This window comes from Sphaeramia orbicularis, chromosome 17 (assembly GCF_902148855.1).
Source record: "Sphaeramia orbicularis chromosome 17, fSphaOr1.1, whole genome shotgun sequence".
Lineage (NCBI taxonomy): Eukaryota > Metazoa > Chordata > Actinopteri > Kurtiformes > Apogonidae > Sphaeramia > Sphaeramia orbicularis.
Genome location: NC_043973.1, coordinates 2357153 through 2375915, shown reverse-complemented (window position 1 = coordinate 2375915; position 18763 = coordinate 2357153). Strand labels below are relative to the sequence as shown.

The window sequence follows — 18763 nt, the reverse complement described above, 5'->3', positions numbered from 1 at the left end:
AGGAGAGACGACCCCAGAACTGGAGGTGTCAACGGAACAACAGGTGGTCGCCTTTTTGCAATCCAAGGGGATCGAGCTGGATGACAAGAACATCGAGGCTTGCCATCCACTGACAAGAAGAAATGCCAGTGACAAAGCAGCCATCATCGTAAGGTTTGCTAATAGGAAACATAAAATTGCACTACTGAAAGACGAAGCCCAACGCGGACATCGCCAAAAAAAAGCCAGATTCCTGAAGAAGCAGAAAAAAATTCCGCATACCTGGACTAGCAACTGCAAAGTCTTCATTAAACTGAACGGATCACCGGAGGAGGCCAAGGTTCTGCTGGTAAGGAGTATGGAGGAGCTGGACACATTTCAATAAAAATGAGCTGGACCTGAGGATAACAAACACTTACACTACAGACAATAATGACAAACGCCAAAGGAGATCGCCCACCTATTTTAGCAGATAATAGCAATATTACCCAGAGGATCCATAATCATGACAGTTTAGAGCTACACACATTTCAATATACAGATCAAAATCTACAGGACATGGAACAGGACAATAACTTCTTCAACTACGTCAACAATAACTGCTACTACACTGAGGAACAATAGAACCAAATCAATAAGGATGGTGTCACATCCCCATCTACTCTGCTCTCGTCTTTCCTCTCTCTTCCTTGGCCACACCTCCTCATTCTCTGTTCCCATTCCTGCTAATCAGCCTAACCCTCTCCACCTGTGGTTGCAGCTGTGGCATTAGGCGGGGGTGTATATATACCTGGTATCTGGCCTAGCCTCTTCGCCAGATTGTTCACTTGTGTGTACTCTCCAGCGTTATTCTCAGATCCTGACCCGTTCCGCCTGCCACCTGGATTCGACCCTGCTCGCCTGCCTGACCTCACCTGCCTGTTCTCGTCCCCCGGTAACGACCTGCCTTTGTTTCACCTCACCTCTCTGCCCGAGCCCTGGATGTCGAACCGCCTTCTGCCCACGACCACGTCTTCAGCCTGTGCCCACCTGGATCTGGAGAGGATTCCCCGGCTTCTGACCTACCGCCTGCCCCCGACTCTCCCACTGCCGGTTCCCTGTCTGTTATTAGTCTGTTGGTTAATAAACTGTTCAAAACCTTTAACTGGTGTTTCTGCTTTTTGGTCCTCCGTACTACCTGTGATAGATGGCAAATTTTCAATCATGCATAAAAACAGCAGAAGTCTGTCTGCAAACTTTGAGAACATTAAGGACTACTTGTGCCAGTTCACACAGTCATTTGATGTAATTGCAGTAACTGAAACATGGATAAACAAGGAAAAAGGGGCAGACTTTGAGTTGGACGGATATGAATTCATACACTTGGATCGGCAAAACAAGGGTGGTGGAGGAGTGGCATTCTTTGTGGACAAGAGTTTGAACGTTAGGCTGGTTGCAAAAATGTCAGTAGTTGTCAATAATATGCTAGAACGTATTTCATTACAAATTAACAATGGGAAAAATAAAAATATAAGCATTAGCTGCGTCTATAGGACACTGGATTCCATTATTGAATTCTTCAAGGATTGGATAGAAGAAATGTTCTCTACAAAAACTCATAAGATAATTTATATCTGTGGAGACTTTAATATTGACCTGCTGAATCCAAACAGACACAAAATAACAGATGAATTCATTAATACAATATACAGTATGAACTTATACCCAACAATCACCAGATCCAGTAGAATAACTTCCCACGGTGCAACTTTGATTGACAACATCCTCACAAATGACATCTTCAGCAGCACAATAAGTGGACTATTAATCAGCGACATCAGCGACCATCTGCCAGTATTTACAAGTCATGACAACAGCGACAAATCCAAACAATCAGACAGAAAACCAAAATAGAAAAGAGTGAGAACAACAGATTCAATAAATGCATTTAAAAATGACTTAATGGCACAGAGGTGGGATGCAGTATACAATAATAATAACACAAATAGTGCATATGATGAATTCATGAGAATATTCAAAGTATTTTATAGTAAAAACTGTCTTATAAAATTGTGTAACAAAAAAACAAAACAAGATCACCCTTGGATCACAAAAGGATTAAAAAATTCTTGCAAAGAGATAAACACTCTATAGAGAATTTATAAAACAAAGAATCAAAGAGTCTGAAAAAGCATATAAAACATATAAAAACAAGCTAACAACTATTATAAGAACATCTAAAAAAGAATATTATCATAAATTACTAGATGATAATAAAGACAATGTTAAAGGTATGTAGAAAATTCTAAATAGTATTATAAAAAAAATGGTTTAAGACAAGAAAGTTACCCAAAAATATTTGATGATAGATAATTCTGAGAAACAGGACATGAATGAGGTGGGTAATTGCTTTAATAAATTCTTTGTTAATGTTGGGCCTGAGGTGGCTAAAAGTATCCCAGACTCAGGAACATCAGAGGAACTGAGATGTGGTGTTATAGAGAGAAATCTGAGCTCCATGTTCCTCACAGCAGTAGAGGAGAGAGAGGTGGGTGAAACGGTTTTAAAATGTAAGAACAAAAAAATCAGCTGACTGTGATGATACTGACATGTTTATTGTGAAGAATGTAATTGAGGGAATTTCACAACCACTAACATATATCTGTGATTTATCATTTCAAACTGGTACAGTTCCAAGCAAAATGAAAATAGCTAAAGTCATTCCGTTGCATAAGTCTGGTACCAAGCACCTCTTCACAAACTATAGACCTGTCTCACTACTCCCACAGTTCTCAAAAATATTAGAAAAACTGTTCAATAATCAGCTGGATAAATTTCTGGACAAACACAAATTACTCCATGAAAGTCAAAATGGTTTCAGATCAAATAGATCAACATCACTGGCATTTATAGAGTCAACAGAAGAAATCATTAATCCACTGGAACAGAAACTGTATACAATTGGAATATTCATAGACATAAAAAAAAGCTTTTGACACAATTGACCATAATACAGGGTGACACAAAAAAACGGGAACTTTTTAACAATCCAATAAAACCAAGAGTGATGGAAGAAAAATATTTTATTCATAGTAACTGAAACCGTAAAACATGCCATTTAAGAAACAATGATGGAATTTTCATTTTTTTTAAAATTCCTTCCTGTAGATGGCGTCCTCCTGTACAAATGCATTCTTGAAATCTGCTGTTGAGATTCCTCATTGACCACTGCAACATCTCAGCTGGGATACTGGGAATTTCATCCTGAATTCTCTGTTTTAACTCATCCAGAGTTCTTGGTCGAGTCGTGTACACTTTACTCTTGAGATAGCCCCACAAGAAAAAATCACAAACGGACAAATCTGGCGATCTAGGGGGCCAGGGAACGTTACCGAATCTGGAGATCACATGGTTACCGAACAATTCTCGCACAGCCGCCAATGGTTACTATGGTCACCCTGTACTTGTACAAAAAAAAAAGGGAATTTTTGAAGTGCGTATTGGCAGTCATGAGCAAGTGGCAGCACTGCGAGACAGTGACCTTGAGCAAGTAAACACACCCCCATTTTAGTAACCATTGGCGGCTGTGTCAGAATTGTTCTTCCATCACTCTTGGTTTAATTGGATTGTTAAAAAGTTCCTGTTTTTGTGTCACCCTGTATACTCATGAAATTAGAACGGTATGGCATCCAGTACTGGACTGGAGGAGGAGTTATCTGTTTGACAGGAAACAGTTTGTGAAGTTGGGCGATTACTCTTCAACATGTTTGAGCATTCCTTGTGGTGTCCCCCAGGGGTCAGTGTTAGGCCCAAAACTGTTTATTCTGTACATCAATGATTTATGCAAAGTGTCAAGTACGTTAAAGCTGGTCTTATTTGCCGATGATACCAATAGCATTGGTACATTGAATTGATTAAATTAAAAATGTGGTTTGATATTAATAAACTAGCACTAAATTTGGGTAAAACAAAAACAATCATGTTTGGAAATTGCAGAAATGATAAAACAATACAGATTCAACTGGATGGGGTAAACATCAATAGAGTTGAAGAAATCAAATTCTTAGGGCTGACAATAGATGAGCAGATCAGCTGGAAGCCACATATAAGATATATACGATCCAAATGATCAAGAAGCATAGCAGTATTAAATAAAGCAAAACAGGTTCTGGATCACAAATCACTCCGCATTCTCTACTGTTCCATAGTTCTACCATATATAAGTTACTGTGCAGAGGTTTGGGGCAATAACTACAACAGTACAATCTATCCACTAATCATTCTACAAAAGAAAGCAGTAAGGATCATTCACAAGGCAGGTTCCACAGATCACACAAATGCATTATTTTTACAGTCAAACTGACTCAAACTCAAAGACATCATAGAACTACAAACAACACAAATCATATTCAAAGCCAAAAATAATCTACTACCAGGAAACATACAGAAATGATTCACTGAGAAGGAAGGGAGTTCTAATTTAAGGGGTAGATTTAATTTCAAAATTCAGAGGGTGCGCACTACTAGGAAAAGTTTGAGCATGTGTGTGTGTGGTGTTAAAGTCTGGAATAGACTGAGGGAGGAGCACAAGGAATGTTCAAACAGAAGACGATTCAAAAACACTTAGAAGAACAGGTTTTCACAAGATATAGGGATGAGGGTTAGTAATTGTCACCATATGTTCACTGTTGTTTTTGTATTTATTTCCTTCGTTGAGTTAGTTGTTATTTGTTTATTTATTTGCCAGCACAACTAAGAAAGGCATTGGTAAAAGATTATATGTGTATTTGTATGTTGTGTATATGTATAAACGTATATATGTGTATATGGATGAATGAGTGTGTGTGTGCGTATGTGGGTTGTGTGTGTGTGAATAGATATATAAATATAGAATAGTAATATAAAAAGGAGGAGGGACATATATCATTAATAATATTGTAGGGAGAGGGAGTGGAATTAAATAAATTGCACTTCTTCCCACCCCTTTTCGGGCATGTAAATGGAATTCTTGTGCTTTTCTTCTAACTAAGATTGTTATGATTCTTGATATTTGTATTATTATGTATGTTTTGCTAGTGCATATATGTTAAATTGGATTGCATGTTCAGAATAAATCACTAAATCACTAAATAAATCACTAAAATTATTATGGGCATGTGATTGTGTCTGTGTGTTTTTTATGTAAGGGATTGTACCTTTTAGGATCGCACTTTTTAATTTCGTTGTATAATGTACAATGACAATAAAGATCTATTCTATTCTATTCTATTCTATTCTATTCTATTCTATTCTATTCTATTCTATTCTATTCTATTCTATTCACATTAACCAAAGCACACAACAGTGGAAAAGAACACATAAGCCTACTCAGACATGATCAGAAATATTAAAATCACATAAAATAACTACTGTCTGGTCAAAATGTTCGCAGGAAAACACACACACACACACACACACACACACACACACATTTGCACAAACCCACCAGACGGATCCTCTTACTGGGAAGAAGTAGAAACAAACCAGTCTTCATCGTCAGTATCAGACATTAGTGGACACACTGTCTCTGAGGACATAGACGGTGGCTGTTCCTCAAGTGTCCACATCATTCCAGAGGCCTGTGGATCTGAGGGGGTCGATGGCAGCTCATCCTGACCAGTGGCATGGCATGAATGATCCAAAATATCTTAAAAGTGTCCCTGAAACTGCATCAAAAGGCAGTAAATAGAACTGTGAATCTGATCCAAAACATCCATGAACTGTACATTTAAATAAACATGCCATTGTGTGTCTATTAACCTCCTCAGACTCAGCTATGGGTTCTCTGTCCACATTTGTGGACAAGAGTTTCACCACTTTATACAAAAAAAAGAATAGAAAACTGTCCACCACAAAGGACATTCTATAAAAAATATTAAAAACTGCATCTGAAAAAACTGTTGCATCCTGATGTTCCTAATATAGGCACCTATTTAATAAAAAACAAAAAAAGCTGGTACTGCTGACATTTCCTGGGTCTGAGGAGGTTAATGTCTGCCCCCTAAAACCCAGTCCAACAGGTCCAAATGCAGGATTCTTTTCAGCCGACCGCTGTCCAGTCTGTCTTTTCTGGTCCCTGTAGTCCACTGGGTCCAGTCTGTCTTTTCTGATCCCTGTAGTCCACTGTCCAGTCTGTCTTTTCTGGTCCCCGTAGTCCGCTGCGTCCAGTCTGTCTTTTCTGGTCCCAGTAGTCCGTCTTTTCTGGTCCCTGTAGTCCGCTGCGTCCAGTCCGTCTTTTCTGGTCCCTGTAGTCCACTGCGTCCAGTCTGTCTTTTCTGATCCCTGTAGTCCACTGTCCAGTCTGTCTTTTCTGGTCCCCGTAGTCCGCTGCGTCCAGTCTGTCTTTTCTGGTCCCAGTAGTCCGTCTTTTCTGGTCCCTGTAGTCCGCTGCGTCCAGTCCGTCTTTTCTGGTCCCTGTAGTCCACTGGGTCCAGTCTGTCTTTTCTGATCCCTGTAGTCCACTGTCCAGTCTGTCTTTTCTGGTCCCCGTAGTCCGCTGCGTCCAGTCTGTCTTTTCTGGTCCCAGTAGTCCGTCTTTTCTGGTCCCTGTAGTCCACTGCGTCCAGTCTGTCTTTTCTGGTCCCAGTAGTCCGTCTTTTCTGGTCCCTGTAGTCCACTGCGTCCAGTCTGTCTTTTCTGGTCCCTGTAGTCCACTGCGTCCAGTCTGTCTTTTCTGGTCCCAGTAGTCCGTCTTTTCTGGTCCCTGTAGTCCACTGTGTCCAGTCTGTCTTTTCTGGTCCCTGTAGTCCACTGTGTCCAGTCTGTCTTTTCTGGTCCCTGTAGTCCACTGTGTCCAGTCTGTCTTTTCTGGTCCCTGTAGTCCACTGTGTCCAGTCTGTCTTTTCTGGTCCCTGTAGTCCACTGTGTCCAGTCTGTCTTTTCTGGTCCCTGTAGTCCACTGGGTCCAGTCTGTCTTTTCTGGTCCCTGTAGTCCACTGGGTCCAGTCTGTCTTTTCTGGTCCCTGTAGTCCACTGTGTCCAGTCTGTCTTTTCTGGTCCCTGTAGTCCTTCTTTCACTTCTTCAGTTTGATTTGAAGCTGGTCTGGGGTCCAGTCGTATCCTTCTCTCCTTATATTTCTTCCAACACCAGCTTTGTGCCACAGGTTCCCTCCAGCTGGTCTTGGACTTTGGATGAAGACCACAGTGTCAGAAAGTCCTGGTCTCCTCCTCAGTCCACTGCTGTTTGGTTTTGTCGTCTATAACTCTTTCTCTACAAACTCAAACTAAAAACCCGCTGGTTGTAGTTTTTAAAATGCCGGTTCATAGCTTTTGCTGTTCCTGTTTGGATCTTTAAGCTCCGCCCCCTTCATCGTCGGTGCTTAGTCTGGTCCCGGTTTAGTCCGGCTCCAGGTTGGTGCTGGCCTGGAACCAGTTTGGTGGAAAAGGAGTCCAAGTGGAAAAGTGTGACTGAGTAGATTCACAGACTACAGTTCACATGGAGAAGGAACAGAAACAGTGCATTTGGAAGGCCTCTTAGTCCGTCATTTATTTGGATTCCCATGTTTGTGTCCTACTGGCACTGATGGAATCCAAGTACTTTTACACAAGCTATGGTACTTCATTACAACATTCATGTACTTCAGCTGAGGGTTTTCTGCTGCTGTACTTCTACTTCACTGAATATATTTAAAACCAAATTAAAAACATTTTTATTCTCATTAGCCTTTGAAAGGAGATAAAAATGGGGTCACAATTCAGGAACCAGGATTGTGCGCTGTTTTTATTTTTATTTTATTTTATTGTATTTCTGTTTTTATTTTTTACTTTATTGTATTTCAAATTTCATTTTATTTCTTGCACTTCAAAAATTCTATGTATAATCAAATATTTTAATATGCAATTTTTATTTTAATTTTATTGTATTTCTCTCAAATTTCATTTTATTTCTTGATGTATAATCAAATCTTAATGTATTTTAATATTGTATTTTTTCAATCAATGTGAAGCACTTTAGGCTACAATTTCTGTATGAAAGGTGCTATACAAATAAAGTTTATTATTATTATTATTATTATTATTATTATTATTATTATTATTATTATTATTATCATTACTCCACTACTGCATTGGCTTTTTCATACACTGAAGTTTGATGCTGATATAAAAACTTGTACTTGAACATGGTTTTACAGGAACACAAAGCAGGTAGAAAATGTGCATTCAACAGTGAAGTAGTCAAATCTGTGCATGCCCATGTGGTAAATGAAGTTTGTGTTGAAGTCTGTTTTTGCTGTTGTTGATGTTTGACAACTCCACATTAGAGCTGAAACGATTAATCGACTCAAAGTGATTAAAAAAAAATAATTCAACCACAATTCTCCTGAATCAAATCAATCTCCTGTTTTCTTCATTTCTCTGCTGTTAAACATTGGTTCCACTGTTGTGTTTCACACGGACGCTTATTGTGACGCACAAAGAAGCTTCAATTCAAAAAAACTGCAAAAGAATATTTCCTTTCAATCAATTCGAGTTGATTAATCGAATCGTGAATTTTTGCATTCGCTTCAAGCACCTAATCGATTAATCGGTTTCAGCTCTACTCCACATCGTTAGCCTCAGAGCATAATTAATTGTCCAAGTTATATTTTTTTCAGATCAGAGCCAATGATGCAGTGTTAGGAGAGTAAAGTTAAACAGCTATCACAATTTGGCCAAAAATATGACTTGGGCAATTATGCTATGAGGCTAACGATATTAGGCTAATGTTTGGTTTTAGAAAGTTTTATGAGTGTAGAAACAGTTTTATTTCTGTTTTTAACAACTAACTCACAGGTGTCAAACATGCGGCCCGGGGGCCAAATCCGGCCCACCAAAGGGTCCAGTCCGGCCCTTGGGATGAATCTGTGAGATGCAAAAATTACATTAAAATATGAACAATCCTTTTAGTTCAGGTTCCACATTCAGAACAATTCAATCTCAAGTGGGCAGGACCAGTAAAATACTACTATAATAACATAGAAATAATGTCAACTTCAAATGTTTCTCTATGTAAATGTTAATATTTTCATGTATTTACACTGAAACAAAGTATAATTTTGCAAAAAAATGTGAATAACCTGAAATGTCTTAAGAGAAGGAAGTACAATTTTAACAATATTCTGCCTGTTACTCAGTGTTTTGTGTGTTTGTAGATCCACTGTGATCTGTAAGTTATCATGTACATGTGGAAATGATAAACTGAGGCAGAATATTGTTAAAATTACACTGATTTTCAGCTTGTTCATCATGTTATTCACATATTTTGAAAGGATAGTTTGTAGTTTGTAAACCTTTTCATAATGTAAATGAACTTTTTTTTGCTCAAAAACATAGAGAAAAGTTTGGAGTTGACATTATTAATATATTATTATGTTATTATTTTACTGGTTCGACCCACTGCAGATCAAATTTAGCTGAATCTGGCCCATGAACTAAAATGAGTTTGACAGCCCTGAACTAACTAGTCCAGGTTTTATTTTTTTACAGGTATAAAGAAGGAAAGCCATGTTTTAACTTACACTATTTCTAACAGTAGCCAGTGTTCTAATGTCCCACAGTTGGTTTGGATTTCAGCCGATTTTCACCCATAAAGACCCAAACATCCACCAGTGACCAAAAGCATCTACTGATCCAATCTGTTTAATACCTGTTCATCCACTCACCCTATCAATACATGTCAATAATTGGTGTAAAATACAGTTTGTCATCATTTCACGGTCATCAGATATGACCCTATTTGGACGTTCAGAGATTCCGTAGTTACCGTGGAAACACCGTCATCTTCTACAACATTGATTCACCAGTAAAACCCATGGAGTTGGATCAGTGACAGTGGATGGACACACTGGGGTTATGTTCAGTTAATGAGAGATTTTGTTGAAAAAAAAAATCACTTTTCCTAATTTTTGTCTCTGTTTTGATATAATAAATAACTTTGGATTTACTCTGAGCTTTAATGAACATCTACATGATCAGTGAATTAAATACAGGAAAATACCTGATTTTCACTGAAAAATGCAAAATTTGGAGGATAATATTATAATAAATGATGATAAATCATTTGGGAAGGACAAAAAAAATAATAATTTGGAAGTTGTGAAAAAACTGTGGTGGGTGTTTAAGGGTTAATTGCATACATGGTTGTTTTTACGTCGAAGAATTGGCTGGTTTTAGTGTCAGTTTTTCGGGTGTAATAAGGAAAATGTGTTGGAATTTGCTGACATTAACTAACACCATTTCTAAGATAATGGAGCCAGTGTTACAGTGTCGTTACATTTGTGTTTTGATTTCATCTTTGTATCAGTTGGTTTAGTGTGTGAGCACTTTCAGGTTTATTTCATATAATTGTATTTATTTATTTAACTTTGAAGAATTGACATTTATGGTTTTTTGTTTTTTTTTTAAGTATAATGATGAATAATATGTTGGAGAATGTCTGGGTTTTGATTTCAGGTCAGTTTTAGATATTGTAGAGCACAGGTGTCAAACATGCGGCCCAGGGGCCTAAACCAGCCCACCAAAGGGTCCAGTCCGGCCCACAAAAGGGTCCAGTCCGGCCCCTGGGATGAATTTGTGAAATGCAAAAATGACACTGAAGATATGAACAATCAAGGATGTTAAAATCATTTTAGGTCAGTTCAATCTAAAGTGGATCAGAACCAGTAAAATACTATCAGAATAAACTATAAAGAATGAAAAGCACAATATTTTTCTTTGTTTTAGTGTAAAAAATAAGTAAAATTACACAAAAATGTTTACAGTTATAGATTAGCCCTTTACAGAAAGTGTGAATAACCTGAACAAACACAAACAACCTGAAATGTCTTAAGAGAAGTATGTGGAATTCTGACAATATTCTGCCTGTTACTAAATGTTTTGTGTATTTGTAGATCCACTGTGATCTGTAAGTTGTGAGGCATATGTATAAATGACAAACTAAGGGGTAATATTGTTAAAATTGCACTTTTTTTTCTTGAGAACTTTCAGGTTGTTCGTATTTGGTTATGTTACGTTCAAGTACAGTTCGTAGATGTAAACATTTTCATTTTGAATTTTCCTTTTTTCACTAGAAAACATAAAAAAACTTTGGAGTTGACATTATTTATAAATTCTTATCCTATTGTTTATATTATTTTACTGGAGTGGGCCCGGCCCACTTTAGATCATATTAGACTGTATGTGGAACTGAACTAAAATGAGTTTGAAACTCCTGTAGAGCATGTGTAGCTTCAACTGAATTACATTTGTAAGAACTGAATTGTTTGTGTTTTTATTTTTTATTTTTTAGGCAGTTCCATGTTCAGTTGGTATAAGTTATTCATTTGAATCCAAATGTGTTGAAGGCTGACCTGACAGATTGTTTGTAGAAGTCATTGAACTTATATCTATAGATATTTCTATATATATTTTTATATTGCCGTTATTGTTATTTCTATATATATATATATTTATATATTGTGGTGGAAAACTTACTTCTTTACTGCTGTCATGACATGGTTCATTATTCATGCCACTGCATGACACCCTGACCCGGGAAGGGAGTTCTTGCCTTGATTTAAAACCCAAACACCTAAATGTCTGGATGTGTAGATAAGATGATGGCGCCTACACTCTTGATAGGATCCAGGCAAGGTTAGGGTGAAGAGGTCACAGTGACCCCTTCATGGAACAGAGAGGGAGTCATATGTAGTGGTACAATGTACGTATAGGGTGATGGAAGAGCTAGAAGGGGATGGACCGGGTTCTATAGAATCTTTAGTTTTTCCCATGTTTAATCAGACTCATTAACAGAGTTTCTCTGTGAATGACTTCTCAAATAAATGATCATTTATTTCAGCTCTAACTTTCTCTCCTCTTCTTTGAGTGAGTGGTCCATTGAACATTTCCACAACAATATCCTTTTCCTTTTTATACTTGTTGTGGTTGTTGTTTCAGCTGGTTCTGGAATAAAGGACAAGTTGTCTTTTTCACATTTTTACTATTTCTTGGCCTATTCAAATACTCAACTGATTAAACCAAAGAATATAATCAACAGATGAAACAGTCACAAAAATCCTTGATAGCTGCAGCTCTAATATTAACATTGAACCAGCTCAAAACAGACTCCAACACAAACTTCTTGAACCCACACAAATCTACACATTGAATCCTTTTGAACATGAACCCTTTTCTCATCTTTGTGTCATTCACTGCTCAAACTAGTGACTCTCAGATGTTGGGATGGGACAGTTCTTCCACCATCTGTCGTCCTTGCTTACATTTTCCACGGTCATTAACTATCAACATACAAAACCCCCTAAAGAAAACCACCCCAGTTCCTTTAAACCATAAACAAAAGTAGACAGATTTGGATTATTTGTGGGGCTAATTAGACTTTGCAGCATTTGGGGGAAATAACTCTTATCATAGTGTGCGTTTGATTTGCTGCCTGTGCGGTCCCTTCATGTGTTGGTGATGCCCGTGTGGGGTCTGTGTCCTCGGGGGTGCAGCAGGATGGCGTTGGAGTGTGGGCGGGGTCTGAGCTGCCCGTTACTGTAGTAGAAGTGGTTGGTGAGCGCCTCAGACAGCTGGTAGCTGCTGCTCCCATCATCCTCGTCTTCATCCTCGGGCTCCTCCTGCACGGAGCGGCCGGGACCCCACTCCTCCTGGTGGGGGGAGTGTCCATCCATAAGGCGGCCCCCGTCCTGCTCTCCGGCCCCCCCCGTGCAGTCGTCCTGCTGGGCCTTCAGGGGAACCAAAGAAGAGGGCAGACCTGAGTCCTGGAGAACACAGTCAGAGGCACACGTTACAAACTGTCTGGAAACAAGGGAGGAAGGAGGCGGAGCTTAGTGATAACCCCGCCCCACCAACAACGAGGGCTGTGGATTGACAAGAATCTGGTGATACGATACAAATCACAATAATATTAGGACCACGATACGATACATATTGTGATATATCATGATACTGTTAACAAGGCAATATTTTTTGTGTGTTTTGTTTCTTCCTCTAAGAGAATATTTCCTGGAAAAACTGAATTATACCAGAAATATGCACAAATACCAAACACATTTTTATTTGTTCAGAACTGGATTAAACACTAAATCAAAAAACTTTCATCTGTAAAAACTAACAGTTTTTACAGATACATAAAAATAAAATTACAAACACAAAACACACACAAATAAATAAATAAAATTATGTTTGACAGACCTTACAGTTTAAGATCCTGCTCAAATGTTCATATTCTATTAGTTGTGAAAAGAATGCATAGTGGACAGTCCCTGAATCATCCAACATCAGAACATTATTTTAATGCAAGGAACTAACATGTGCCTCTCAGACAGTAAAAAGTGCTTTTAGGATGATTGAAATTACCATTATTTAACAAAACAGTGTTAAATAATAATAAATAAAATGTAAATAGTAAAGAAAAACAAAACTGAACCTCTGCCATATCTACATTTGAATAAATACCTAAAAATATCGATACAGTACTTTTTCATATCCATACAGTAACCAAAACAACTTGACTCCTGACACTATTTAACATATACATAGTCATAGCTAGGGCTGTGTATTGGCAAGAATCTGGCGATACGATACACATCATAACACTAGAGTCACGATACAATATATCACGATATATCACAAAACTGTTAAAAAGGGAATTTATTATTTATTTATTTTTTTGTTAGATTTTTTAAAAGATTTTTAAGATTTTTTAAAATTATTTTCATTATCATTTATTCATTTTACATTTATTTATTCATATATATTTTTAAGATTTTTTTCCTGGAACAACTGAATTACACCAGAAATATGCACAAATGTTTTACAGACATTACAGTTTAAGATCCTGTTCAAATGTTCATATTCTATTAGTTCAGAACTAACATCAGAACATTTTTTTTGTGCAATCCCAACAAAGGAACTAACATGTGCCTCTCAGACAGTAGAAAGTGATTTTAGGATGCTTCAAATAACCATTATTTAATAAAACAGTATTAAATAATAAGAAATAAAATATAAATAAAGAAAAACAAAAATGAACTTCCACAATATCTACATTTGAATAAATACCTAAAAATATCGATACAGTACATTTTAATATCGATACAGTATTGTGAAATGAAATATCACAATATATTGCAGAAGTGATATTTTCAAACACCCCTACCAACAACCCTTTGGCCCTCCTGCTCATCCATACCCTGTCTAGTCAGGGATTCATTTAGAGTTTTAAATTAAAGATAACTGTAAACTAAACGAACTAAACTACTGTCCTTTTTGTGTAGTTCACTCAAACCAAGACAAACATTATTTAACTTTCAATGTGATCGAACTTGGATGAATCGGGTGAATGGTCTTCCAGAAATGGGTTGGACAAAAATTCTACATTCAGTCATTAAACCTGTCAGTGCAGCTCTCCTGGTAGTAAAGAAAATGTGTGGAAAACTGGAAATGAATGAGCTAAAGAGTTAAAAGCAAGTTAACCCTCAAAGACCCAAACATCCACCACCGACCAAAACCATCTACTGATCTATGATGGGCATCAGATATGATATATGAGATTTGGACGTTCAGAGGCTCCGTAGTTACCATGGAAACACTGTCATCTTCTCCCAGTAAAACCCATACAGTTGGATCAGTGACAGTGGATGGACACACTGGGTTTATGTTCAGTTACTGATATCTTTGCTGAAAAAGTCACTGTTTCTCCAGTTTTGTTGGTTTTGATATAATAACCTTTAATTTACTCTGAGCTTTAATGAACATCTACATGATCAGTGAATTAAATAAAGGAAAATACAGGATTTTCACTGAAAAACAGGATAATAATAATAATAATAAGTAATAGCAAAGAAAATGATCACAATTAACTGGCTGAAATCACACCCCCCCAACATAACGCAATGGATAGACAAAGTAAAAAAGGTTGTTATTATGGAAAAAACTACTGCAAGGTTACAACTGAAACTAGAAAAATTTGAGAGAAGATGGAAACCAATAATTCAAGCGATACAAGAGCTCTAAATACCTCCTTTTGTTTTTAATATTGCTTTTTTTTTTTTTTTTTTTTTTTTGTAACTCAATTATTTTATTCTATTTCTTTTCCTCAGTAGCACCTGTCTTGGTTTTGCAAATACATTTATTTGTGCTGGTGGAATAATAGAAGGCAGATTTCAAGAATGTTGTTGATATCTGTGTAAAATATATATGATCTTGACATGTTTTTGACCTATATGTAAAAGACGTAGTATAAGTAGTTATGAGTGAAAGTAATGTGATATGGATTGAGTGATTTATTAACTGAGGCTGGTATGATTTTTGTACATCTCCATGTGTTTTATGAGTGGAATAAATAAAAAGTTCAAAAAAAACAAACAAAATAAAAACACATTGTTTGGTTATTTGCCTTTTGGTTAAAGCACAAAGAGAGAGAGTGGAGCAGAGACACTGAACATATCCACTGTAGTATCAGCATGTATTCAAATGTCAGTACTAGGTCTGTAACGGTACATGTACTGAACCGAACCATTTCAGTACACACCTGTTCGGTTCAGTACACAGCTGTACTGAAACGGCACAGAATGATGAGAAAAAGAAAAAGGAATGAAAGACGTCGTTCGATGCGGAACTTTAAATCTGCACAAGTTTCACACGGACATATTGAAGGAGCGCACATTAACCCAAAATATGAAATAACAGCTGATATAAGGTAAAAAAAAACAACAAATATGATGTGAACCTGGAAGGAAGAGACTGCAGACCCTCCACCATCAGTCCAGTCCAGTTTGGATCAGTTCAGGTTCAGGTGAAAGACAACAACCAGGAAAGAGACGTTAATAAGACGGACGTTGTTTGGCCCCTAGGAACTACGGTAGTTCTAAAACACTGACACTAGCTCTGTCTGTCTGTCTCTGTCTATCACGCATGCTGTATAATAGAGGAATAAATAGAACATATGTAAAGTTTCACGACAGCGTTCGTTACATTAGTTATGGACCGCACCCCCTACCCCCCGGTGCCGACAAAAAAAAAAAAAAAATCCCCCGTGCACACACACACACAAATACACACAGTGTCCTAAACAGTTTGTTCTCTGTCCTAAAATAAATCATTTGGTTCATTGTGTTGTCAGTGTTTCTCTTCAGTTTGGTTCAACAGAATACCAGTTTACCCTCTTGTTAATGTTGCACTTCATGTGGAATTTTTTTGTTATTTTTCTGCAGAATGTGAACTGACAGAACTGGGATTAGATTTTTCTTGTTTGTTCAAAACTACCTTTCAGGGAAAAGTGCAATACTAATGTTTAAAATACATTTAGTAATATTAATAATTTATTTTATTTTCTATTTGATTTGTAGCAGTAGAATTATATTATTCCTGTTTTTCTATATTCTATTGTCTCCAAAAATTGGGGGAAAAATGTTTAAAAAATTCATAAATGCATTAATAGACATTTTGAGGGGTTTTCTTTCTTCCCGTACCAAACCGGAAAAAAATGAACCGTGGCTTTGAAAACCGAAAACGTACTGAACCGAAAATTTTGTGTACCATTACAGGCCTAGTAAGTACTTATACTCAGTCTGGAAAACAGTGGTATGGGCGCATCCCTAATCCAAACACCACTGACATTCATAAACGCTGCCAACAAACAGTCTGTTCCATCCATACACTCAGAGCACTGTCAGTTACCCCCCCCTTCTGCTACTACTCTATAAAAGCATTATCCAGCCCATCCTCCTGTACTGCTGACTGTTTCTGCACCAGGATGTCAGTTCACAACAACAGACTCATCCACATCTATCTATCTATCTATCTATCTATCTATCTATCTATCTATCTATCTATCTATCTATCTATCTATCTATCTATCTATCTATCTATCTATCTATCTATCTATCTATCTATCTATCTATCTATCCATCCATCCATCCATCCATCCATCCATCCATCCATCCATCCATCCATCCATCCATCCATCCATCCATCCATCCATCCATCCCATACCTCTCCTTTCCCAGTACTAGTCCTCATGTCCACTCTTCTATTGGTCAAACTGTCCATTTCTTCTCTTTTGTCCATGACACAGACTGGATTTACCAGCAAATATTCACATGAAGTTTGTTCAATAAATGTCCACTTATTGATCTGAAAAGTCCCTCCGTGTTCTTTGAACGTCTTCACTTCTATTTACTTGTAAAATCATTGAACATGAGCTGTATTAATGACATCATCATCTTCTACATCCTTGATTTGTGTCAAACTAAACTTAGATCATAATATGTCATAGAAATCCATCCACTGTCACATATTCAATTCAATCAAACATCAGTGTTTATGATCCATGTTTTAATGGATTTATTGATTCATTGGAATGGATTAATATCAGTGTTTACATTTGTTTTTTTTTTCAGACGGTTGGAAAATAACTCAATTTGGCTTTTTTTTTTCCTCAAATCAAACTTTAATGGACTTTTTAACATCATGAATTTGTTCAAATAATTGATCACTAATACAAACCTTATTCATTGATTTTGTTGTTTGCATATTTCCAACCTCTATGTTTACAGTTGTAGTTTTTCCTTCAGACTTCTATTCTCACTGGTTGGTCCTGTGCTGCTGTCCTCTACTGCCCTCTAGTGGATACAACAACAAACTGCAGCTCAGTGTTTGATTCTTCATGGAACTGATCAAACCTGTTCAAGCTGGAATGAAGAACACACAACTGTTCACACACAGACTTTAATCCAACTGTTGAATGGACAGGAATCAGGAGGCGTAAATACAAGTCATAATAATAATGAACACAGTCAAAGAAGCAGATATGGATCCACGGAGCATTCAAGATGGAAAACCTTCCAAACCTGCATGGATTCAACCTGGACTGAGTATTAAAGGAACTGAATCACTGATCCATGTGGTCAGTGTGTCCAGTCAGTAAGAGGAGGCTGTGAATATACGGCCAAAAAACACCACATCTACATTCAACCCTCCATTCAAATATGGCTTTGACCTTTGACCTGTTCACCTCACAGTCTGCTCATAGTCTCATAGTTGAAACCAGGGGTGTTCAACCTGTGGCTCCTCCTCCTCCTTGTAGTGGCTCCTCCCTTTACTGCGGTCAAACCAGCCGCAAGTGTTTTTCTTGTGTTCTACTCATTCGACAGTTACAGTAGATGAGCAGCATGGAGCAAATGTGCCTTCAACAACAAAAGTAAGGGCTCATTTGTGCTCTACGTTAAAGATGAAGAAGCAGACGGACGGAGGGTTCTGTCTGTCCTTTGTATATTACTCAGGTAATTCTGTCTGTTTTCCAGGAGCTTATGGATGTGAACCCAGACAGAGAATATGGAGCAGAACAACTGGGAACTGTGGAGGCAGTGTTGAGTTTGGAAGAGAATCATTTCCATAAATAGTGATACTTTTCATAGAGCGACTGTATGAGTATGAGTACTGTGTACTTTTGGAGTAATCCTACAACAGATTCCCTTTCAAGCTACAAAAGTGTTTTTTTGTCTGAAATAGTGTAAAAGACTAAATTCAATGATGAATAATTTTTTTTCCCAATAAGTACCTTGTGAATTTGGTATTTTTGGTATTAGTACTTCATATACTCTTAGCACATATACTATGAACTACTTTTACTGTGTACTTTTGGAGTAATCATACTCAAAAATCCCTTCCAATTTCCAAAAGTGTTTTTTCATCTGAAATAGGCTTTAAGACTAAATTCAGTGATGAATAAAATTATTTTTTCCAATAAGTACCACATGAATTTGGTATTGTTGGTATTAGTACT

The 18763-nt window shown here is 37.3% G+C and overlaps 1 protein-coding gene across 2 annotated transcripts in view; it reads right to left on the bottom strand.

Annotated features, from left to right (window-relative positions):
* Window positions 1–11947: 11947 nt before the first annotated feature.
* Window positions 11948–18763, bottom strand: part of nectin4b (nectin cell adhesion molecule 4b) — a 72819-nt gene continuing 66003 nt past the window's right edge. Inside the window, exon 11 of one of the 2 annotated variants that reach the window (XM_030159497.1) lies at window positions 11948–12734. In XM_030159497.1, the coding sequence (XP_030015357.1) occupies window positions 12417–12734 (318 nt within the window). In that variant the 3' untranslated portion in view covers window positions 11948–12416. The remainder of the gene's footprint in view (window positions 12735–18763) is intronic. The other variant, XM_030159498.1, reaches the window with a different exon arrangement.